Source organism: Coregonus clupeaformis, chromosome 33 (assembly GCF_020615455.1).
Source record: "Coregonus clupeaformis isolate EN_2021a chromosome 33, ASM2061545v1, whole genome shotgun sequence".
In the NCBI taxonomy this organism is placed as follows: domain Eukaryota; kingdom Metazoa; phylum Chordata; class Actinopteri; order Salmoniformes; family Salmonidae; genus Coregonus; species Coregonus clupeaformis.
The window spans coordinates 33,869,236-33,885,648 of NC_059224.1; the positions used below are offsets into that span (position 1 = coordinate 33,869,236).

The window sequence follows — 16,413 nt, forward strand, 5'->3', positions numbered from 1 at the left end:
TTTCTTACATTGTGACAATAATGACACATTGCCATCCAAGTGTTCGGATAAGCATGAGATTCCCTTTTTTCATCATATTTATTGAATATTGGTTATCGGTGGAATTATCGGCCGATACCGATATGTTAGTAAAAGGCCAATATCAGCCGATAATATCGGTGAACCGATATATTGATCGGGCTCTACTAATTAGCCAGTCTGGTGGCTAAGTCTTCAAATGGTAGATGTCTTTACAAGCAATTTAGCCGCCCCTTTTTCTACATTGACAGCAGGGGGGTCAAGTGCCAGGTCACAATGGCTTTGAAGTGTCAAGAACTCAATGTTAGAGGGATATGAGGCAAGTCAACAGTCCCGAAAATTAAGTGAGCAATTTCAGGTCATTTGAATACATTATCACCAAATGACAGTGGTCTACAGTAGCAGCCACAGTGTACTTAAATAACTCAACATCAATACTCTCAGCAAAGAAAAGGTCCTATAGTATTTAATAAACCAATGTCTAGGACTTTGCTTCCAGACAAAATTACGTGACAGAAATTATATTTTCTCATTCACTTGGTACAGCAGCAATGTGTTCTGTTTTTGCTCAGGACTGCTTCAATAAGGGCTTTTTTCAATGGGGTGAAGTAAAGACACACAAACATGCATGACTGACTGTCTCTCTACAGTGGGAGTGGAGCGCCACGAGAAGGGAGAATGATCTGCTTCCAATTCCCTATTCACACATTTCAATTTTGCAAGACTGCTGGCGGCTGGGCTGTCTGTATACACTGGCTTTCAGAGGAGACATGCCAGTCAAACAGCATCACCCACCACACCATGTAGGCTACCTGAGACCAATGCTGTGACATGTAGGCTTGGGCGATATGCCCTGAGTGAGAAAGTTAGACACTCAAATATCATACCCACAAGACATGCTAACCTCTCACCATTACAATAAGAGGGGAGGTTAGCATTTTGTTTTGGGGGGGTATGATATTTGTGCGTCTAACTTTCTCACTCATCATTATTCACGACTCATTCAGGATCTGTAATCATGGTAGCATCCACATTAATGTAGAAGTGTTTAGAAACATATTATATTCTTATTTACAATAAAAGTGACACCAAAAATGACAATTCATTATTTACCATTCATTTCTACTGGGCACACAATAATCTGAAACACAACCAAAACAAACAGCAAATGCTTCCAACAAATTTGTAGTCAAGCTTGATGTAGTCATTGCGTGCTATGAATATGCGACCAAATACTTAACTTTTTAATACACATACAGTGGGGAAAAAAAGTATTTAGTCAGCCACCAATTGTGCAAGTTCTCCCACTTAAAAAGATGAGAGAGGCCTGTAATTTTCATCATAGGTACACGTCAACTATGACATACCAAAAGAGTGTGCTCCTAATCTCAGCTCGTTACCTGTATAAAAGACACCTGGGAGCCAGAAATCTTTCTGATTGAGAGGGGGTCAAATACTTATTTCCCTCATTAAAATGCAAATCAATTTATAACATTTTAGACATGCTTTATTCTGGATTTTTTTGTTATTCTGTCTCTCACTGTTCAAATAAACCTACCATTAAAATGATAGACTGATCATTTCTTCGTCAGTGGGCAAACGTACAAAATCAGCAGGGGGATCAAATACTTTTTTCCCTCACTGTATATATATATATATATATATATATATATATATATATATATATATATATATATATATATATATATATATATATATATATATATACACACACATATACACACATATACACACACACACAGTGGGGGGAAAAAAGTATTTAGTCAGCCACCAATTGTGCAAGTTCTCCCACTTAAAAAGATGAGAGAGGCCTGTAATTTTCATCATAGGTACACGTCAACTATGACATACCAAATGAGGGGAAAAAATCCAGAAAATCACATTGTAGGATTTTTTATGAATTCATTTGCAAATTATGGTGGAAAATAAGTATTTGGTCAATAACAAAAGTTTCTCAATACTTTGTTATATACCCTTTGTTGGCAATGACACAGGTCAAACGTTTTCTGTAAGTCTTCACAAGGTTTTCACACACTGTTGCTGGTATTTTGGCCCATTCCTCCATGCAGATCTCCTCTAGAGCAGTGATGTTTTGGGGCTGTCGCTGGGCAACACGGACTTTCAACTCCCCTCCAAAGATTTTCTATGGGGTTGAGATCTGGAGACTGGCTAGGCCACTCCAGGACCTTGAAATGCTTCTTACGAAGCCACTCCTTCGTTGCCCGGGCGGTGTGTTTGGGATCATTGTCATGCTGAAAGACCCAGCCAGGTTTCATCTTCAATGCCCTTGCTGATGGAAGGAGGTTTTCACTCAAAATCTCACGATACATGGCCCCATTCATTCTTTCCTTTACACGGATCAGTCGTCCTGGTCCCTTTGCAGAAAAACAGCCCCAAAGCATGATGTTTCCACCCCCATGCTTCACAGTAGGTATGGTGTTCTTTGGATGCAACTCATCATTCTTTGTCCTCCAAACACGACGAGTTGAGTTTTTACCAAAAAGTTCTATTTTGGTTTCATCTGACCATATTACATTCTCCCAATCCTCTTCTGGATCATCCAAATGCACTCTAGCAAACTTCAGACGGGCCTGGACATGTACTGGCTTAAGCAGGGGGACACGTCTGGCAATGCAATATTTGAGTCCCTGGCGGCGTAGTGTGTTACTGATGGTAGGCTTTGTTACTTTGGTCCCAGCTCTCTGCAGGTCATTCGCTAGGTCCCCCCGTGTGGTTCTGGGATTTTTGCTCACCGTTCTTGTGATCATTTTGACCCCACGGGGTGAGATCTTGCGTGGAGCCCCAGATCGAGGGAGATTATCAGTGGTCTTGTATGTCTTCCATTTCCTAATAATTGCTCCCACAGTTGATTTCTTCAAACCAAGCTGCTTACCTATTGCAGATTCAGTCTTCCCAGCCTGGTGCAGGTCTACAATTTTGTTTCTGGTGTCCTTTGACAGCTCTTTGGTCTTGGCCATAGTGGAGTTTGGAGTGTGACTGTTTGAGGTTGTGGACAGGTGTCTTTTATACTGATAACAAGTTCAAACAGGTGCCATTAATACAGGTAACGAGTGGAGGACAGAGGAGCCTCTTAAAGAAGAAGTTACAGGTCTGTGAGAGTCAGAAATCTTGCTTGTTTGTAGGTGACCAAATACTTATTTTCCACCATAATTTGCAAATCAATTCATAAAAAATCCTACAATGTGATTTTCTGGAGAAAAAAAATCTCAGTTTGTTTGTCATAGTTGACGTGTACCTATGATGAAAATTACAGGCCTCTCTCATCTTTTTAAGTGGGAGAACTTGCACAATTGGTGGCTGACTAAATACTTTTTTTCCCCACTGTAAGTACATTTGTGCCAATACTTTGTACTCCAGCAAATGATACAATGACTGAGGTTAGAGTGAAAACAACATAACACGTGTCACTGTCCCAATACTGGCTCACTGTATATACATAATAAACAGTACTATAAAACAGCATCAAAGTCAATGATTTGACTTATCCTATATAAGACTGTAACATCCTTCCTTCTCTCACCCCAGGCCTGTGTGGAAAGCCCTGGCCATCCAGAGGTGTGTGTGTCCTGGTCCTTACCTGGCAGGTGATCCAGAGGTGTTCTGCCAGCCGGTTGATCTCAGACAGGACATGACGGATGAGCAGGGACCTCAGCAAGCTGCTCCCTCCCAGCAGGATCAAACACTCCGTCAGCCTCTCCTGACCCTGGAACTGATGCAGACCAGAGGGAAACACGTCAACACAGGGCACAGTATCACTCACACCACCAACCCCCATATTATTTCATTCAAATATGGCTGTCCCCGACAAAAAAATAAGTTGTCTGTTCTTTCGACCAATCGATTGGTAGAAATGTTTAAACGTGTATTTTTCTATATATAGACACACCCTTTGTGTTTTAATAAAATCAACTATATGCATTGAGCTTGTCTGATGCTTTAAGGTTACTGTTTGATGAAATAAGACAAATAACTAAAGAGGGAGCCAAAGATCTAGAGGAAGAAAAAAACCTGACCAAACCATTCTCCTCCCGTTCCTGCTGGCTTTTGCAGATTCTGCCATTACTCTCCTGAAGTTGCCGGTAATAGGCTACATGAGGAGTCTGCAACCTTTCTAATGTGGAATGCCAATATATCTTACAATTTATACCAATCTGTGTGCCAGTTATGGTTTTCATACACACATTTTCGTGGAACAGGTATTATTTTAGATTTTTTTGTGATATCCAATTGCGATCTTGTCTCATCGCTGCAACTCCCCAACGGGCTCGGGAGAGGCGAAGGTCGAATCATGCGCCAAACCGCGCTTCTTAACACCCGCCCGCTTAACCCGGAAGCCAGCTGCACCAATGTGTCGGAGGAAACACCGTTCAACTGACGACCGAAGTCAGCCTGCAGCGCGATGAGCCAAGTAAAGCCCCCCCGGACAAACCCGGACGACACTGGGCCAATTGTGCGCCGCCCTATGGGACTCCCAGTCACAGCCGGTTCTGACACAGTCCAGGCTCGAACCCGGGTCTGTAGTGACGCCTTAGACAGCTGCGCCACTCGGGAGGCCAGAACAGTTTCATTTAATTTATAATAACGTCTTCATATCTCAAAATCATTGTCATGTGGTTAATCAAAATTCTATCCAAATCTAAATGAAATGATACAAACCTAAAAAGTAACTTCTATTGCCAACAATGTAAAAACAGCCTACAGTCGTGGTCAAAAGTTGAGAATGACACAAATACTAATTTTCACAAAGTCTGCTGCCTCAGTTTTGATGATGGCAATTTGCATATACTCCAGAATGTCATGAAGAGTGATCAGATGAATTGCAATTAATTGCAAAGTCCCTCTAATTTCCACTACATTTCAGCCCTGCCACAAAAGGACCAGCTGCCATCATGTCAGTGATTCTCTCGTTAACACAGGTGAGAGTGTTGATGAGAACAAGGCTGGAGATCACTCTGCCATGCTGATTGAGTTAGAATAACAGACTGGAAGCTTTAAAAGGAGGGTGGTGCTTGAAATCATTGTTCTTCCTCTGTTAACCATGGTTACCTGCAAGGAAACACGTGCCGTCATCATTGCTTTGCACAAAAAGGGCTTCACAGGTAAGGATATTGCTGCTAGTAAGATTGCACCTAAATCAACAATTTATTGGATCATCAAGAACTTCAAGGAGAGAGGTTCAATTGTTTTGCAAGCGCCAGGACTGTCCAGCAAGCGCCAGGACTGTCTCCTAAAGTTGATTCAGCTGCGGGATCGGGGCACCACCAGTGCAGAGCTTGCTCAGGAATGGCAGCAGGCAGGTGTGAGTGCATCTGCACGCACAGTGAGGCGAAGAGTTTTGGAGGATGGCCTGGTGTCAAGAAGGGCAGCAATGAAGCCACTTCTCTCCAGGAAAAACATCAGGGACAGACTGATATTCTGCAAAAGGTACAGGGATTTGACTGATGAGGACTGGGGTAAAGTCATTTTCTCTGATGAATCCCCTTTCCGATTGTTTGGGGCATCCGAAAAACACCTTGTCCGGAGAAGACAAGGTGAGCGCTACCATCAGTCCTGTGTCATGCCAACAGTAAAGCATCCTGAGACCATTCATGTGTGGGGTTGCTTCTCAGCCAAGGGAGTGGGCTCACTCACAATTTTGCCTAAGAACACAGCCATGAATAAAGAATGGTACCAACACATCCTCCGAGAGCAACTTCTCCCAACCATCCAAGAACAGTTTGGTGACGACCAATGCCTTTTCCAGCATGATGAACTTGCCATAAGGCAAAAGTGATAACTAAGTGGCTCGGGGAACAAAACATCAACATTTTGGGTCCATGGCCAGGAAACTCCCAGACCTTAATCCCATTGAGAACTTGTGGTTGATCCTCAAGAGGCGTGTGGACAAACAAAAACCCACAAATTCTGACAAACTCCAAGCATTGATTATGCAAGAATGGGCTGCCATCAGTCAGGATGTGGCCCAGAAGTTAATTGACAGCATGCCAGGGCGGATTGCAGAGGTCTTGAAAAAGAAGGGTCAACACTGCAAATATTGACTCTTTGCATAAACTTAATGTAATTGTCAATAAAAGGCTATGACACTTATGGAATGCTTGTAATTATACTTCAGTATCCCATAGTAACATCTGACAAAAATATCTCATAACACTGAAGCAGCAAACTTTGTGAAGACCAATACTTGTGTCATTCTCAAAACTTTTGACCACAACTGTACATAAAGCCAACAAATAAAAAAATTGCAGCCTGCAGGTAGAAAATATCTGGATATAAAAAAATATCCTACAAATCACATTGGCTATGCATGGCTTGTCTGCAACGAACTTGAAACATTGTATCAACTATTAACTTGGGTCCAGCCAGAAGCTTGCACTAGCGAACTTGCAACATTGCATAAAATGTTCTGGGCCCACAGAGTTTCCCATGCAAGTGAGCTCGGGACAGACACAGCTGTAGGCTATTTGCGCAAGGGATAAGAAGCAGTGCTTGACTTTGGCAGGAGCTTTTTCAAATAGCCTATGTGTTATTTCATAGTTTTGATGTCTTCACTATTATTCTACAATGTAGAAAATAGTACAAATAAAGAAAAACCCTTGAATGAGTAGGTGTTCTAACACTTTTGACCGGTAGTGTATGTGCTAGCTGTCTAGTCAGTTTTTTATAAATGTGCAATGAGCATAAAAATACTCATTTACATAAGGAATTGGCAACTCATTCTCATTCATTGTGTCCGAACTTTTCACTGGTAGTGTATGTAATGGGGAATTGAGCGCATTCCTGGAGAGCATTGTGCATCTGGGCACTGCATGGTCAATCCGATGTCTGCATTGGCCATGCAGCATTTACGGTGATACGGCCTCAGCAGGAAACAGGGCATTCATACTTCTTGCGCTTCCCGGAGAAGTGCAGAGCTGTTGTGAAGGAAGTTGTCAAGGAAGTGGGTCTGTGTTTATACAGGATGTACTGCCCCCACCTACCATCAACCAAATCATGTCAATGCGGAGCTATACAGAGCCCTCCGCATTGTTACAACATTTGGGAGGCGCATGGCGATGCGGTACGGCGCTCGACTTGGCCTCTGCATGCCTCCGGAGGCGCCGCAATTGCGTCACACCCTCCATACGGGTTAGGGTTAAGCATTAATTGGCTTTTAGTCTAGGCCTCCGCAATGGATTAGTTCACTGAGATGGGCGCAAATACTGCTCGACTAAAAATATCGACTAAACAATCCACCAATCGAGTAATTGGGGTCAGCCCTACACTCAACATAGGGTTATTAAGACCTATACTGATGGGAGGCAGAAGGACACGTTAACACAGGATACAGTAACCTGATCCATAATAAACATCTAAACTGATAGGGGCCAGAGGGACACAGGACACACTAACACTCATCACCACCCCCCATACTGTAACACTCAACCTGACCACTGTGCTGAACCACACGGGTTGTAGACACCTGTCCTGAACTGATGGGGGCCAGAAAGACACACATTAACACAGGACACAGCAACACCGTCACCCATACTCTTTCACTCACCCTGACCACTGTGCTGAATGATGGGGTTATTAAGACCTAAATGCCTGTGCGTTGGGTGGATTTACTTGTGTCAGTCGGCTACATGTAACAGTTTGAGTCAGACTACAGTTTGTTTGCCTTGGCCTTAGACGGGGGGTGGGGTTATGGATGGAGGTGGAGTTATGAATGAGATGTTTTGAAAGACATGGACGGGTAGCATAAGGTTAGTTCAGAGAATAAACAAGATTGCAGGGTTCAACACAGCCAGTTGCATCATCACTGCTAGCTAGCTCTATATTACAGTGTGTAAGATCAGGGTGGGAGGCTGTGGGAATGATGGCAGGAAGATGAGGAATGGGCTAAATTAGACATGACAACAAAGCACTGATATTGTCAAATGGACCCGTTTGTTCGCTACATCCGCCTGTCATTTGTCTGTACATTTGTCTTTTATATCCGATCAATGCTGGCCGTCAACTGTCGGATAACAGGAGAAGAGGCCTAAATGTTATATCATCTGCCCAGACTAAGGGTGGGGAAAATATGGCACTGGCCCTGGATGCACAGAAGGCCTTTGATCGGGTATCATGGCCTTATCGGTTTGAAATGCTGCATGAATTTGGCCCCAAGTTGTATTACATTGGTCCAAATCCGTTATTCGACCCCCCACGCTAGAGTCAGAGTAAATGTACATTTATCTGTACCTTTTATCATTAAAAGAGTCCCATGTGGCTCAGTTGGTAGAACATGGCGCTTGCAACGCCAGGGTTGTGGGTTCAATTCCCACGGGGGACCAGCCCAAAACAAAAGTATGAAAATGTATGCACTCTACTGTAAGTCGATATGGATAGGAGCGTCTGCTAAATTTAAAAAATCAAATAAATAAAGAGGTTCGGCTAGGTTGCCCACTGAGCGCTTTCCTTTTTACCCTTAGTATTGAACCTTTTGTCCAGATGATAAGATCCAGCCCGAATAGTAAAGGAATTGGCGAGGAAGAGCATAAGATTTCTCTGTATGCTGACGATGGATTACTGTATATGTCTGATGTACGTAATTCTGTGCATGCTTGATGAAATGTATAAAAACATATGGGATTAACGCAGTATATAAACTGAATGTAAGTAAGACTGAAGCCTACGCTATGAATCGGCTCACCCCCTATCAGGTACCCTGTCCATTTTCAGGTGGCCTGACAAAGGAATAAAATACCTAGGTATTACTAGTCCTACCTCTCTTGAGGACTTGTATAAAATTCACTATACCAAATTAATTGATGTGATAACCACAGATCTTAGAAGATGGGCGATTTTACCTCTGACTTCATGAGGAAAAGTGGAAACAATTAAGATTAATGTTCTCCCCAGACTGCTATTCCAATTTCAGACAATACCGGTTCTGGTCCCAGATTCCATACTTTACCAATTAGACCGTCTAATTTCAAGGTTTCTATAGCAAGGTAAAATAAATTAACGAGGTTGAGGTACAAAACACTCCAACTGCCAAAGGAATCAGGTGGCCTTGGATTACCAAACTTGAGGTGGTACCACCCAATTGCAACCAATGATTACTTGGATAAAATATTTATATGAATCTAGATGGCTCGAAATAGAAAAATGAATATACTGTGGTCGATACCCACTAGCAGTAAGACCTTTTCTGGGAAAGAGGACAGACAGTGATAGTAAGAAGAACCTATGGTCCAAGAATATGCTCCAGATTTGGAGGAAAGTACTTCACTTCATTTGCAATATGTACACCAAGTCTTGAAGAACAACCAAGTTAAATCATTAGATTAAATTAGTTCTTACATTTGCCAAAGTCAGATTTATTTAGCCATGTACAGCTAAGAGACTACTTACGGAAACACCCCAACTAGGTAGAAATTAAGTGTGTGCCCTCACCCATAGAAAAACACATAACCAATACTCAGAAAAGGGCAACTGGTAGTAAAGAAATAACAAAACTATACCAATATATTGCTGTCATGACACAGAGCAATACTCTGCAAACAAAGTGCAAATGGGAATCTGAACTTGGGGAGAACATTGAAAATGTAACTTCGGAGGCGATCTGAAGGAATGTTCCTACCATTACACCTTCAAAAATATGGAAATTGTACTTTCTAACTCCAGACAAAATGGTGAAGATAAGACCAGAAACAACCAGTGAATGCTGGAGAAAATTTGGGGAATTGTCCACAAACTACCTACATATTTTTTGGTGTTGTCCTAGAATAATAAAATACTGGAATGATGTTTTTGACTCTGTAAACAATGTATTTAAAAGGTTCCCTGGCAAAGAACCAAATGAGTGCCAAATCCTGGGAGCAATCCCTGAACAGTTTCTAAATGACTACCTATTAAATATACTCGTCTGCAGCAAAGAAATGTATTATAGCACATTGGTTAAATAAGGACATTCCTACTATGGCTGAGTGGAAAGAGTGAAATACATTTATTTAATGGAAATTATCACCCATAAAATAAAACAAACAGCAAACAGATGTGAAAAAAGATAGGAACCGCTCCTTGTACATAATATTGTGTCGACATAAGACTCATTCGTCTCGAAGCAACCAAACATATGATCGGATGATCTATTCTTGCATTACTTTTTTCTAATTATTTTATTTCCTTTAGTTGTTTAATTGTATATTTTTTTGGTTTGTGGTATACTTGTTTGTATCTCAGAAGACCAGAACCTTAATAATAACCATCATATTTGCTTCACAAACACTAATGATACTAGTTGACTGCACATAGCACAGACACTCACTCCGCGGTGGTTGGGAAAGGGTATGGGGGCTGGACATGCAGCGACCCAGACCCTGCTGCTGTCGGACATCACACATACTGACTCAAATGGTAGGGGAGCTGGACAACAATAATGATAATGCAGTTAATGATGTTCCCACTACCTTTATGATGAATTGCTGTACTGTAAATCTATTCTTGAAAACTAATAAAAAAAAGTAAAAAATTAAATTAAAAAAATGCTGATCAATTATCAGTGAGCACACAAGGTATAAACGGAGTGAACAATACATTAGGAACACTTTCCTAATATTGAGTTGCACCACACTTCGCCCTCAGAACAGACTCAATTCGTCGGGGCATGGACTACAAGGTCTTGAAAGCGTTCCACAGGGATGCTGGCCCATGTTGACTCCAATGCTTCCCACAGTTGTGTCAAGTTGGCTGGATGTCCTTTGTGTGGTCGGGTGGACCATTCTTGATACACACGGGAAACTGTTGAGCGTAAAAACTCAGCAGCGTTGCAGTTCTTGACACTCAAAATCGGTGCGCCTGGCACCTACTACCATATCCTGTTCAAAGGCACTTAAATACACTGCTTAAAAAAATAAAGGGAACACTTAAACAACACAATGTAACTCCAAGTCAATCACACTTCTGTGAAATCAAACTGTCCACTTAGGAAGCAACACTGATTGACAATACATTTCACATGCTGTTGTGCAAATGGAATAGACAACAGGTGGAAATTATAGGCAATTAGCAAGACACCCCCAATAAAGGAATGGTTTTGCAGGTGGTAACCACAGACCACTTCTCAGTTCCTATGCTTCCTGGCTGATGTTTTGGTCACTTTTGAATGCTGGCGGTGCTTTCACTCTAGTGGTAGCATGAGACGGAGTCTACAACCCACACAAGTGGCTCAGGTAGTGCAGCTCATCCAGGATGGCACATCAATGCGAGCTGTGGCAAGAAGGTTTGCTGTGTCTGTCAGCGTAGTGTCCAGAGCATGGAGGCGCTACCAGGAGACAGGCCAGTACATCAGGAGACGTGGAGGAGGCCGTAGGAGGGCAACAACCCAGCAGCAGGACTGCTACCTCCGCCTTTGTGCAAGGAGGAGCAGGAGGAGCACTGCCAGAGCCCTGCGAAATGACCTCCAGCAGGCCACAAATGTGCATGTGTCTGCTCAAACGGTCAGAAACAGACTCCATGAGGGTGGTATGAGGGCCCGACGTCCACAGGTGGGGGTTGTGCTTACAGCCCAACACCGTGCAGGACGTTTGGCATTTGCCAGAGAACACCAAGATTGGCAAATTCGCCACTGGCGCCCTGTGCTCTTCACAGATGAAAGCAGGTTCACACTGAGCACGTGACAGACGTGACAGAGTCTGGAGACGCCGTGGAGAACATTCTGCTGCCTGCAACATCCTCCAGCATGACCGGTTTGGCGGTGGGTCAGCATGGTGTGGGGTGGCATTTCTTTGGGGGGCCATGTGCTCGCCAGAGGTAGCCTGACTGCCATTAGGTACCGAGATGAGATCCTCAGACCCCTTGTGAGACCATATGCTGGTGCGGTTGGCCCTGGGTTCCTCCTAATGCAAGACAATGCTAGACCTCATGTGGCTGGAGTGTGTCAGCAGTTCCTGCAAGAGGAAGGCATTGATGCTATGGACTGGCCCGCCCATTCCCCAGACCTGAATTCAATTGAGCACATCATGTCTCGCTCCATCCACCAACGCCACGTTGCACCACAGACTGTCCAGGAGTTGGCGGATGCTTTAGTCCAGGTCTGGGAGGAGATCCCTCAGGAGACCATCCGCCACCTCATCAGGAGCATGCCCAGGCGTTGTAGGGAGGTCATACAGGCACGTGGAGGCCACACACACTATTGAGCCTCATTTTGACTTGTTTTAAGGACATTACATCAATTGTTGGATCAGCCTGTAGTGTGGTTTTCCACTTTAATTTTGAGGGTGACTCCAAATCCAGACCTCCATGGGTTGATACATTTGATTTCCATTGATAATTTTTGTGTGATTTTGTTGTCAGCACATTCAACTATGTAAAGAAAAAAGTATTTAATAAGATTATTTCATTCATTCAGATCTAGGATGTGTTATTTTAGTGTTCCCTTTATTTTTTTGAGCAGTGTATTTTGTCTTGCCCATTCACCCTCTGAATGGCACACATACACAATCCATGTCTCAATTGTCTCAAGGCTTAAAAATCCTTCTTTAACCTGTCTCCTCCCCTTCATCTACCTTGATTGAAGTGGACTTAACAGGTGACATCAATAAGGGATCATAGCTTTCACCTGGATTCACCTGCTCTGTCTATGTCACGGAATACACTTAGTGTATAGCTAGGCTACTGGCAATTTGTTTTGAACAGCGTACGAGAACGGTGGTACTATAATATCAACTCTGCACAGTATGCAGGCTTATGCTATACAATGGGCTACTGTAAACACTATGATACATGAAGGTTTTTCGATATTGGCAAGAGAATAAGCTGGACAAATTGTAGGCCTTCACATGAGACAGGTCATAACTTAGCACCCTGAGAGAAAAGGGAGCCATGATAATAAGTGAGACTAGTATGTGACCAGACAGAAAACTAAACTTTGTGCTATTCTCAGTTGAAATAAAATAATGTCATGAAATAATATCACCTTATAGTCTTTAAGCCTTTTGAGAGTGACATTTGACTGGTGCCTCTGGGGAGTCAAGATATTACATTTCATCTAGGCGCTTCACCTTCATGACTAGAGTAGACTGGCCCCTAGACAGCTGTGAAGCCATTACAGACAGACAGGGCCAGGAATAGATTCAGACATAAGAGCCCCAGCATTACCCATAGAAATAGAATCTCAATCTAGTTCTGTATTCTGTGGCATCACCACCATCACCAAGGTTGAGGGCTGCAGTCGGTGTAAACGATATCGCCTACCTATTTCACGTCTCCAGATGAAATACCCAGCCCAAATTATTTCACAGTATGTCAGCTATTGAGAGAGGCCTCTATAGCGTATTTCATCATCATCTTGATGGTAACAGTTTCTCTCTTTTCACATGGCTAGGGAAGGAAGCGTGCATTTGATGTCAAAATTTAGGCCTAATAGAAAATTGCAGGCAGATTCCCAGGAGGGCTAAAGAAGCACAGTTTAGAACAGGAATAAAAATACAACATATTTTTCAATTAAAGATTTCCTCCTTGAGGATGCTGATAACCATTCCTGCTTTTGTTAGTTGTTATAAACAAAACCACCAATTCATAACATAAATACATTAACATACTTGCACATGTGTGAAATAGGAAAACATATTTGCACCCACATTTAGTTAAATCAGCCGAACTAACTAACACAGCTCGAGCCAGCAATAGGATGGGATCTGGTGTAATTTCCGGGTTTTTTAATTGAAATTAATCAACTTGAATTAAATGAGAGGTAAAAATAAAGAGCGTCATCACTGATGGATCCTGCTATTTCCACAACTGCAAATGACATCAACAAGCTCCAGTAGCATCATCCCGAAACAGAGGAGACAGCCCCCTATTACGCTAATCACAGGATGGAGCTGGAAATAATTTAAATATCTCAGATGCCTCCATCTCCAAAAAAAGAATACTCCGCAGCAGAGATACTCCTCCTGCTGAAATGGCCTACAGCCTACCCTGACATCGTTGCTATGTGGCCACTAGAATGGCCCATAACAGCCTGGGTCAGCACTATCAGGCACCCTCCATCTGTGCCCAGTGACATCAAGGAAGACGTTTACATCGTAACGGTGCAGGTACAAAACTATAAGCCATGACTAAGCCATTATACTTCCTCAGTCACTCAAGCTGTGTGAGGGATCAACCTTCTGAGCAGTAAGCAGCCTTCATTTGCATGGAAATGACCCAAAGTTTGACTGTTTGATACAGGCAGCCGAGTGTAAAAATTACCTGGCTAATGACAATTCACCGACAGTATTAGTCAGTTATGAGGTGAATAGAACTGTTTTTCTTTACAAACACAATCAAGGATGTCTGAATCCCAAATGGCAGCCTCTGGACCCGGGTCAAAAGTAGTGCATTCTATCGGGCAGTTGTTCTTAATCCTGGTCCTGGGGAATCAGCAACAGAATGACAGAAGCTTCATCCCAAATGGCACTGTATTCCCTATAGCAGTGTTTAATTATTTAAAAAAATAATCAGCTTTAATATTGCAGATAGATTGTAACTTCCAATGTAATTGTCTGCATCACTTCCAATCCCCCAAATGTTTTTCTTCTTCTCGCAGGAGATATGTGTGTATATATATATGTATGTATTTGTGTGTGTGTGTATACAGTGGGGAAAAAAGTATTTAGTCAGCCACCAATTGTGCAAGTTCTCCCACTTAAAAAGATGAGAGAGGCCTGTAATTTTCATCATAGGTACACGTCCACTATGACAGACAAATTGAGAAAAATAATCCAGAAAATCACATTGTAGGATTTTTAATGAATTTATTTGCAAATTATGGTGGAAAATAAGTATTTGGTCACCTACAAACAAGCAAGATTTCTGGCTCTCACAGACCTGTAACTTCTTCTTTAAGAGGCTCCTCTGTCCTCCACTCGTTACCTGTATTAATGGCACCTGTTTGAACTTGTTATCAGTATAAAAGACACCTGTCCACAACCTCAAACAGTCACACTCCAAACTCCACTATGGCCAAGACCAAAGAGCTGTCAAAGGACACCAGAAACAAAATGGTAGACCTGCACCAGGCTGGGAAGACTGAATCTGCAATAGGTAAGCAGCTTGGTTTGAAGAAATCAACTGTGGGAGCAATTATTAGGAAATGGAAGACATACAAGACCACTGATAATCTCCCTCGATCTGGGGCTCCATGCAAGATCTCACCCCGTGGGGGTCAAAATGATCACAAGAACAGTGAGCAAAAATCCCAGAACCACACAGGGGGACCTAGTGAATGACCTGCAGAGAGCTGGGACCAAAGTAACAAAGCCTACCATCAGTAACACACTACGCCGCCAGGGACTCAAATCCTGCAGTGCCAGACGTGTCCCCCTGCTTAAGCCAGTACATGTCCAGGCCCGTCTGAAGTTTGCTAGAGTGCATTTGGATGATCCAGAAGAGGATTGGGAGAATGTCATATGGTCAGATGAATCCAAAATAGAACTTTTTGGTAAAAAATCAACTCGTCGTGTTTGGAGGACAAAGAATGCTGAGTTGCATCCAAAGAACACCATACCTACTGTGAAGCATGGGGGTGGAAACATCATGCTTTGGGGCTGTTTTTCTGCAAAGGGACCAGGACGACTGATCCGTGTAAAGGAAAGAATGAATGGGGCCATGTATCGTGAGATTGAGTGAAAACCTCCTTCCATCAGCAAGGGCATTGAAGATGAAACGTGTCTGGGTCTTTCAGCATGACAATGATCCCAAACACACCGCCCGGGCAACGAAGGAGTGGCTTTGTAAGAAGCATTTCAAGGTCCTGGAGTGGCCTAGCCAGTCTCCAGATCTCAACCCCATAGAACATCTTTGGAGGGAGTTGAAAGTCTGTGTTGCTGAGCTAAAGGGTAGAGCTGCCGCTTTCAAGGAACGGGACTCTAACCCGGACGCTTATAAGAAATCCCGCTATGACCTCCGACGAACCATCAAACAGGCAAAGAGTCAATACAGGACTAAGATTTAATCGTACTACACTGGCTCTGACGCTCGTCGGATGTGGCAGGGCTTGAAAACTATTACAGACTACAAAGGGAAGCACAGCCGCGAGCTGCCCAGTGACACAAGCCTACCAGACGAGCTAAACCACTTCTATGCTCGCTTCGAGGCAAGCAACACTGAAGCATGCATGAGAGCACCAGCTGTTCTGGATGACTATGTGATCACGCTCTCCGTAGCCGATGTGAGTAAGACTTTTAAGCAGGTCAACATTCACAAGGCCGCAGGGCCAGACGGATTACCAGGACGTGTACTCCGAGCATGTGCTGACCAACTGGCAAGTGTCTTCACTGACATTTTCAACATGTCCCTGACTGAGTCTGTAATACCAACATGTTTCAAGCAGACCACCATAGT

At 43.1% G+C, this 16,413-nt stretch overlaps 1 protein-coding gene across 1 annotated transcript in view; it reads right to left on the reverse strand.

Moving 5' to 3' along the window:
* The window catches only part of LOC121549310 (meiosis-specific protein MEI4), a 65,794-nt gene that overhangs the window by 27,228 nt on the left and 22,153 nt on the right, over nucleotides 1–16,413 (reverse strand). The window contains exon 4 of the mRNA XM_041861173.1: nucleotides 3,638–3,769. Coding sequence (XP_041717107.1) covers nucleotides 3,638–3,769 — 132 coding nt within the window. The remainder of the gene's footprint in view (nucleotides 1–3,637; nucleotides 3,770–16,413) is intronic.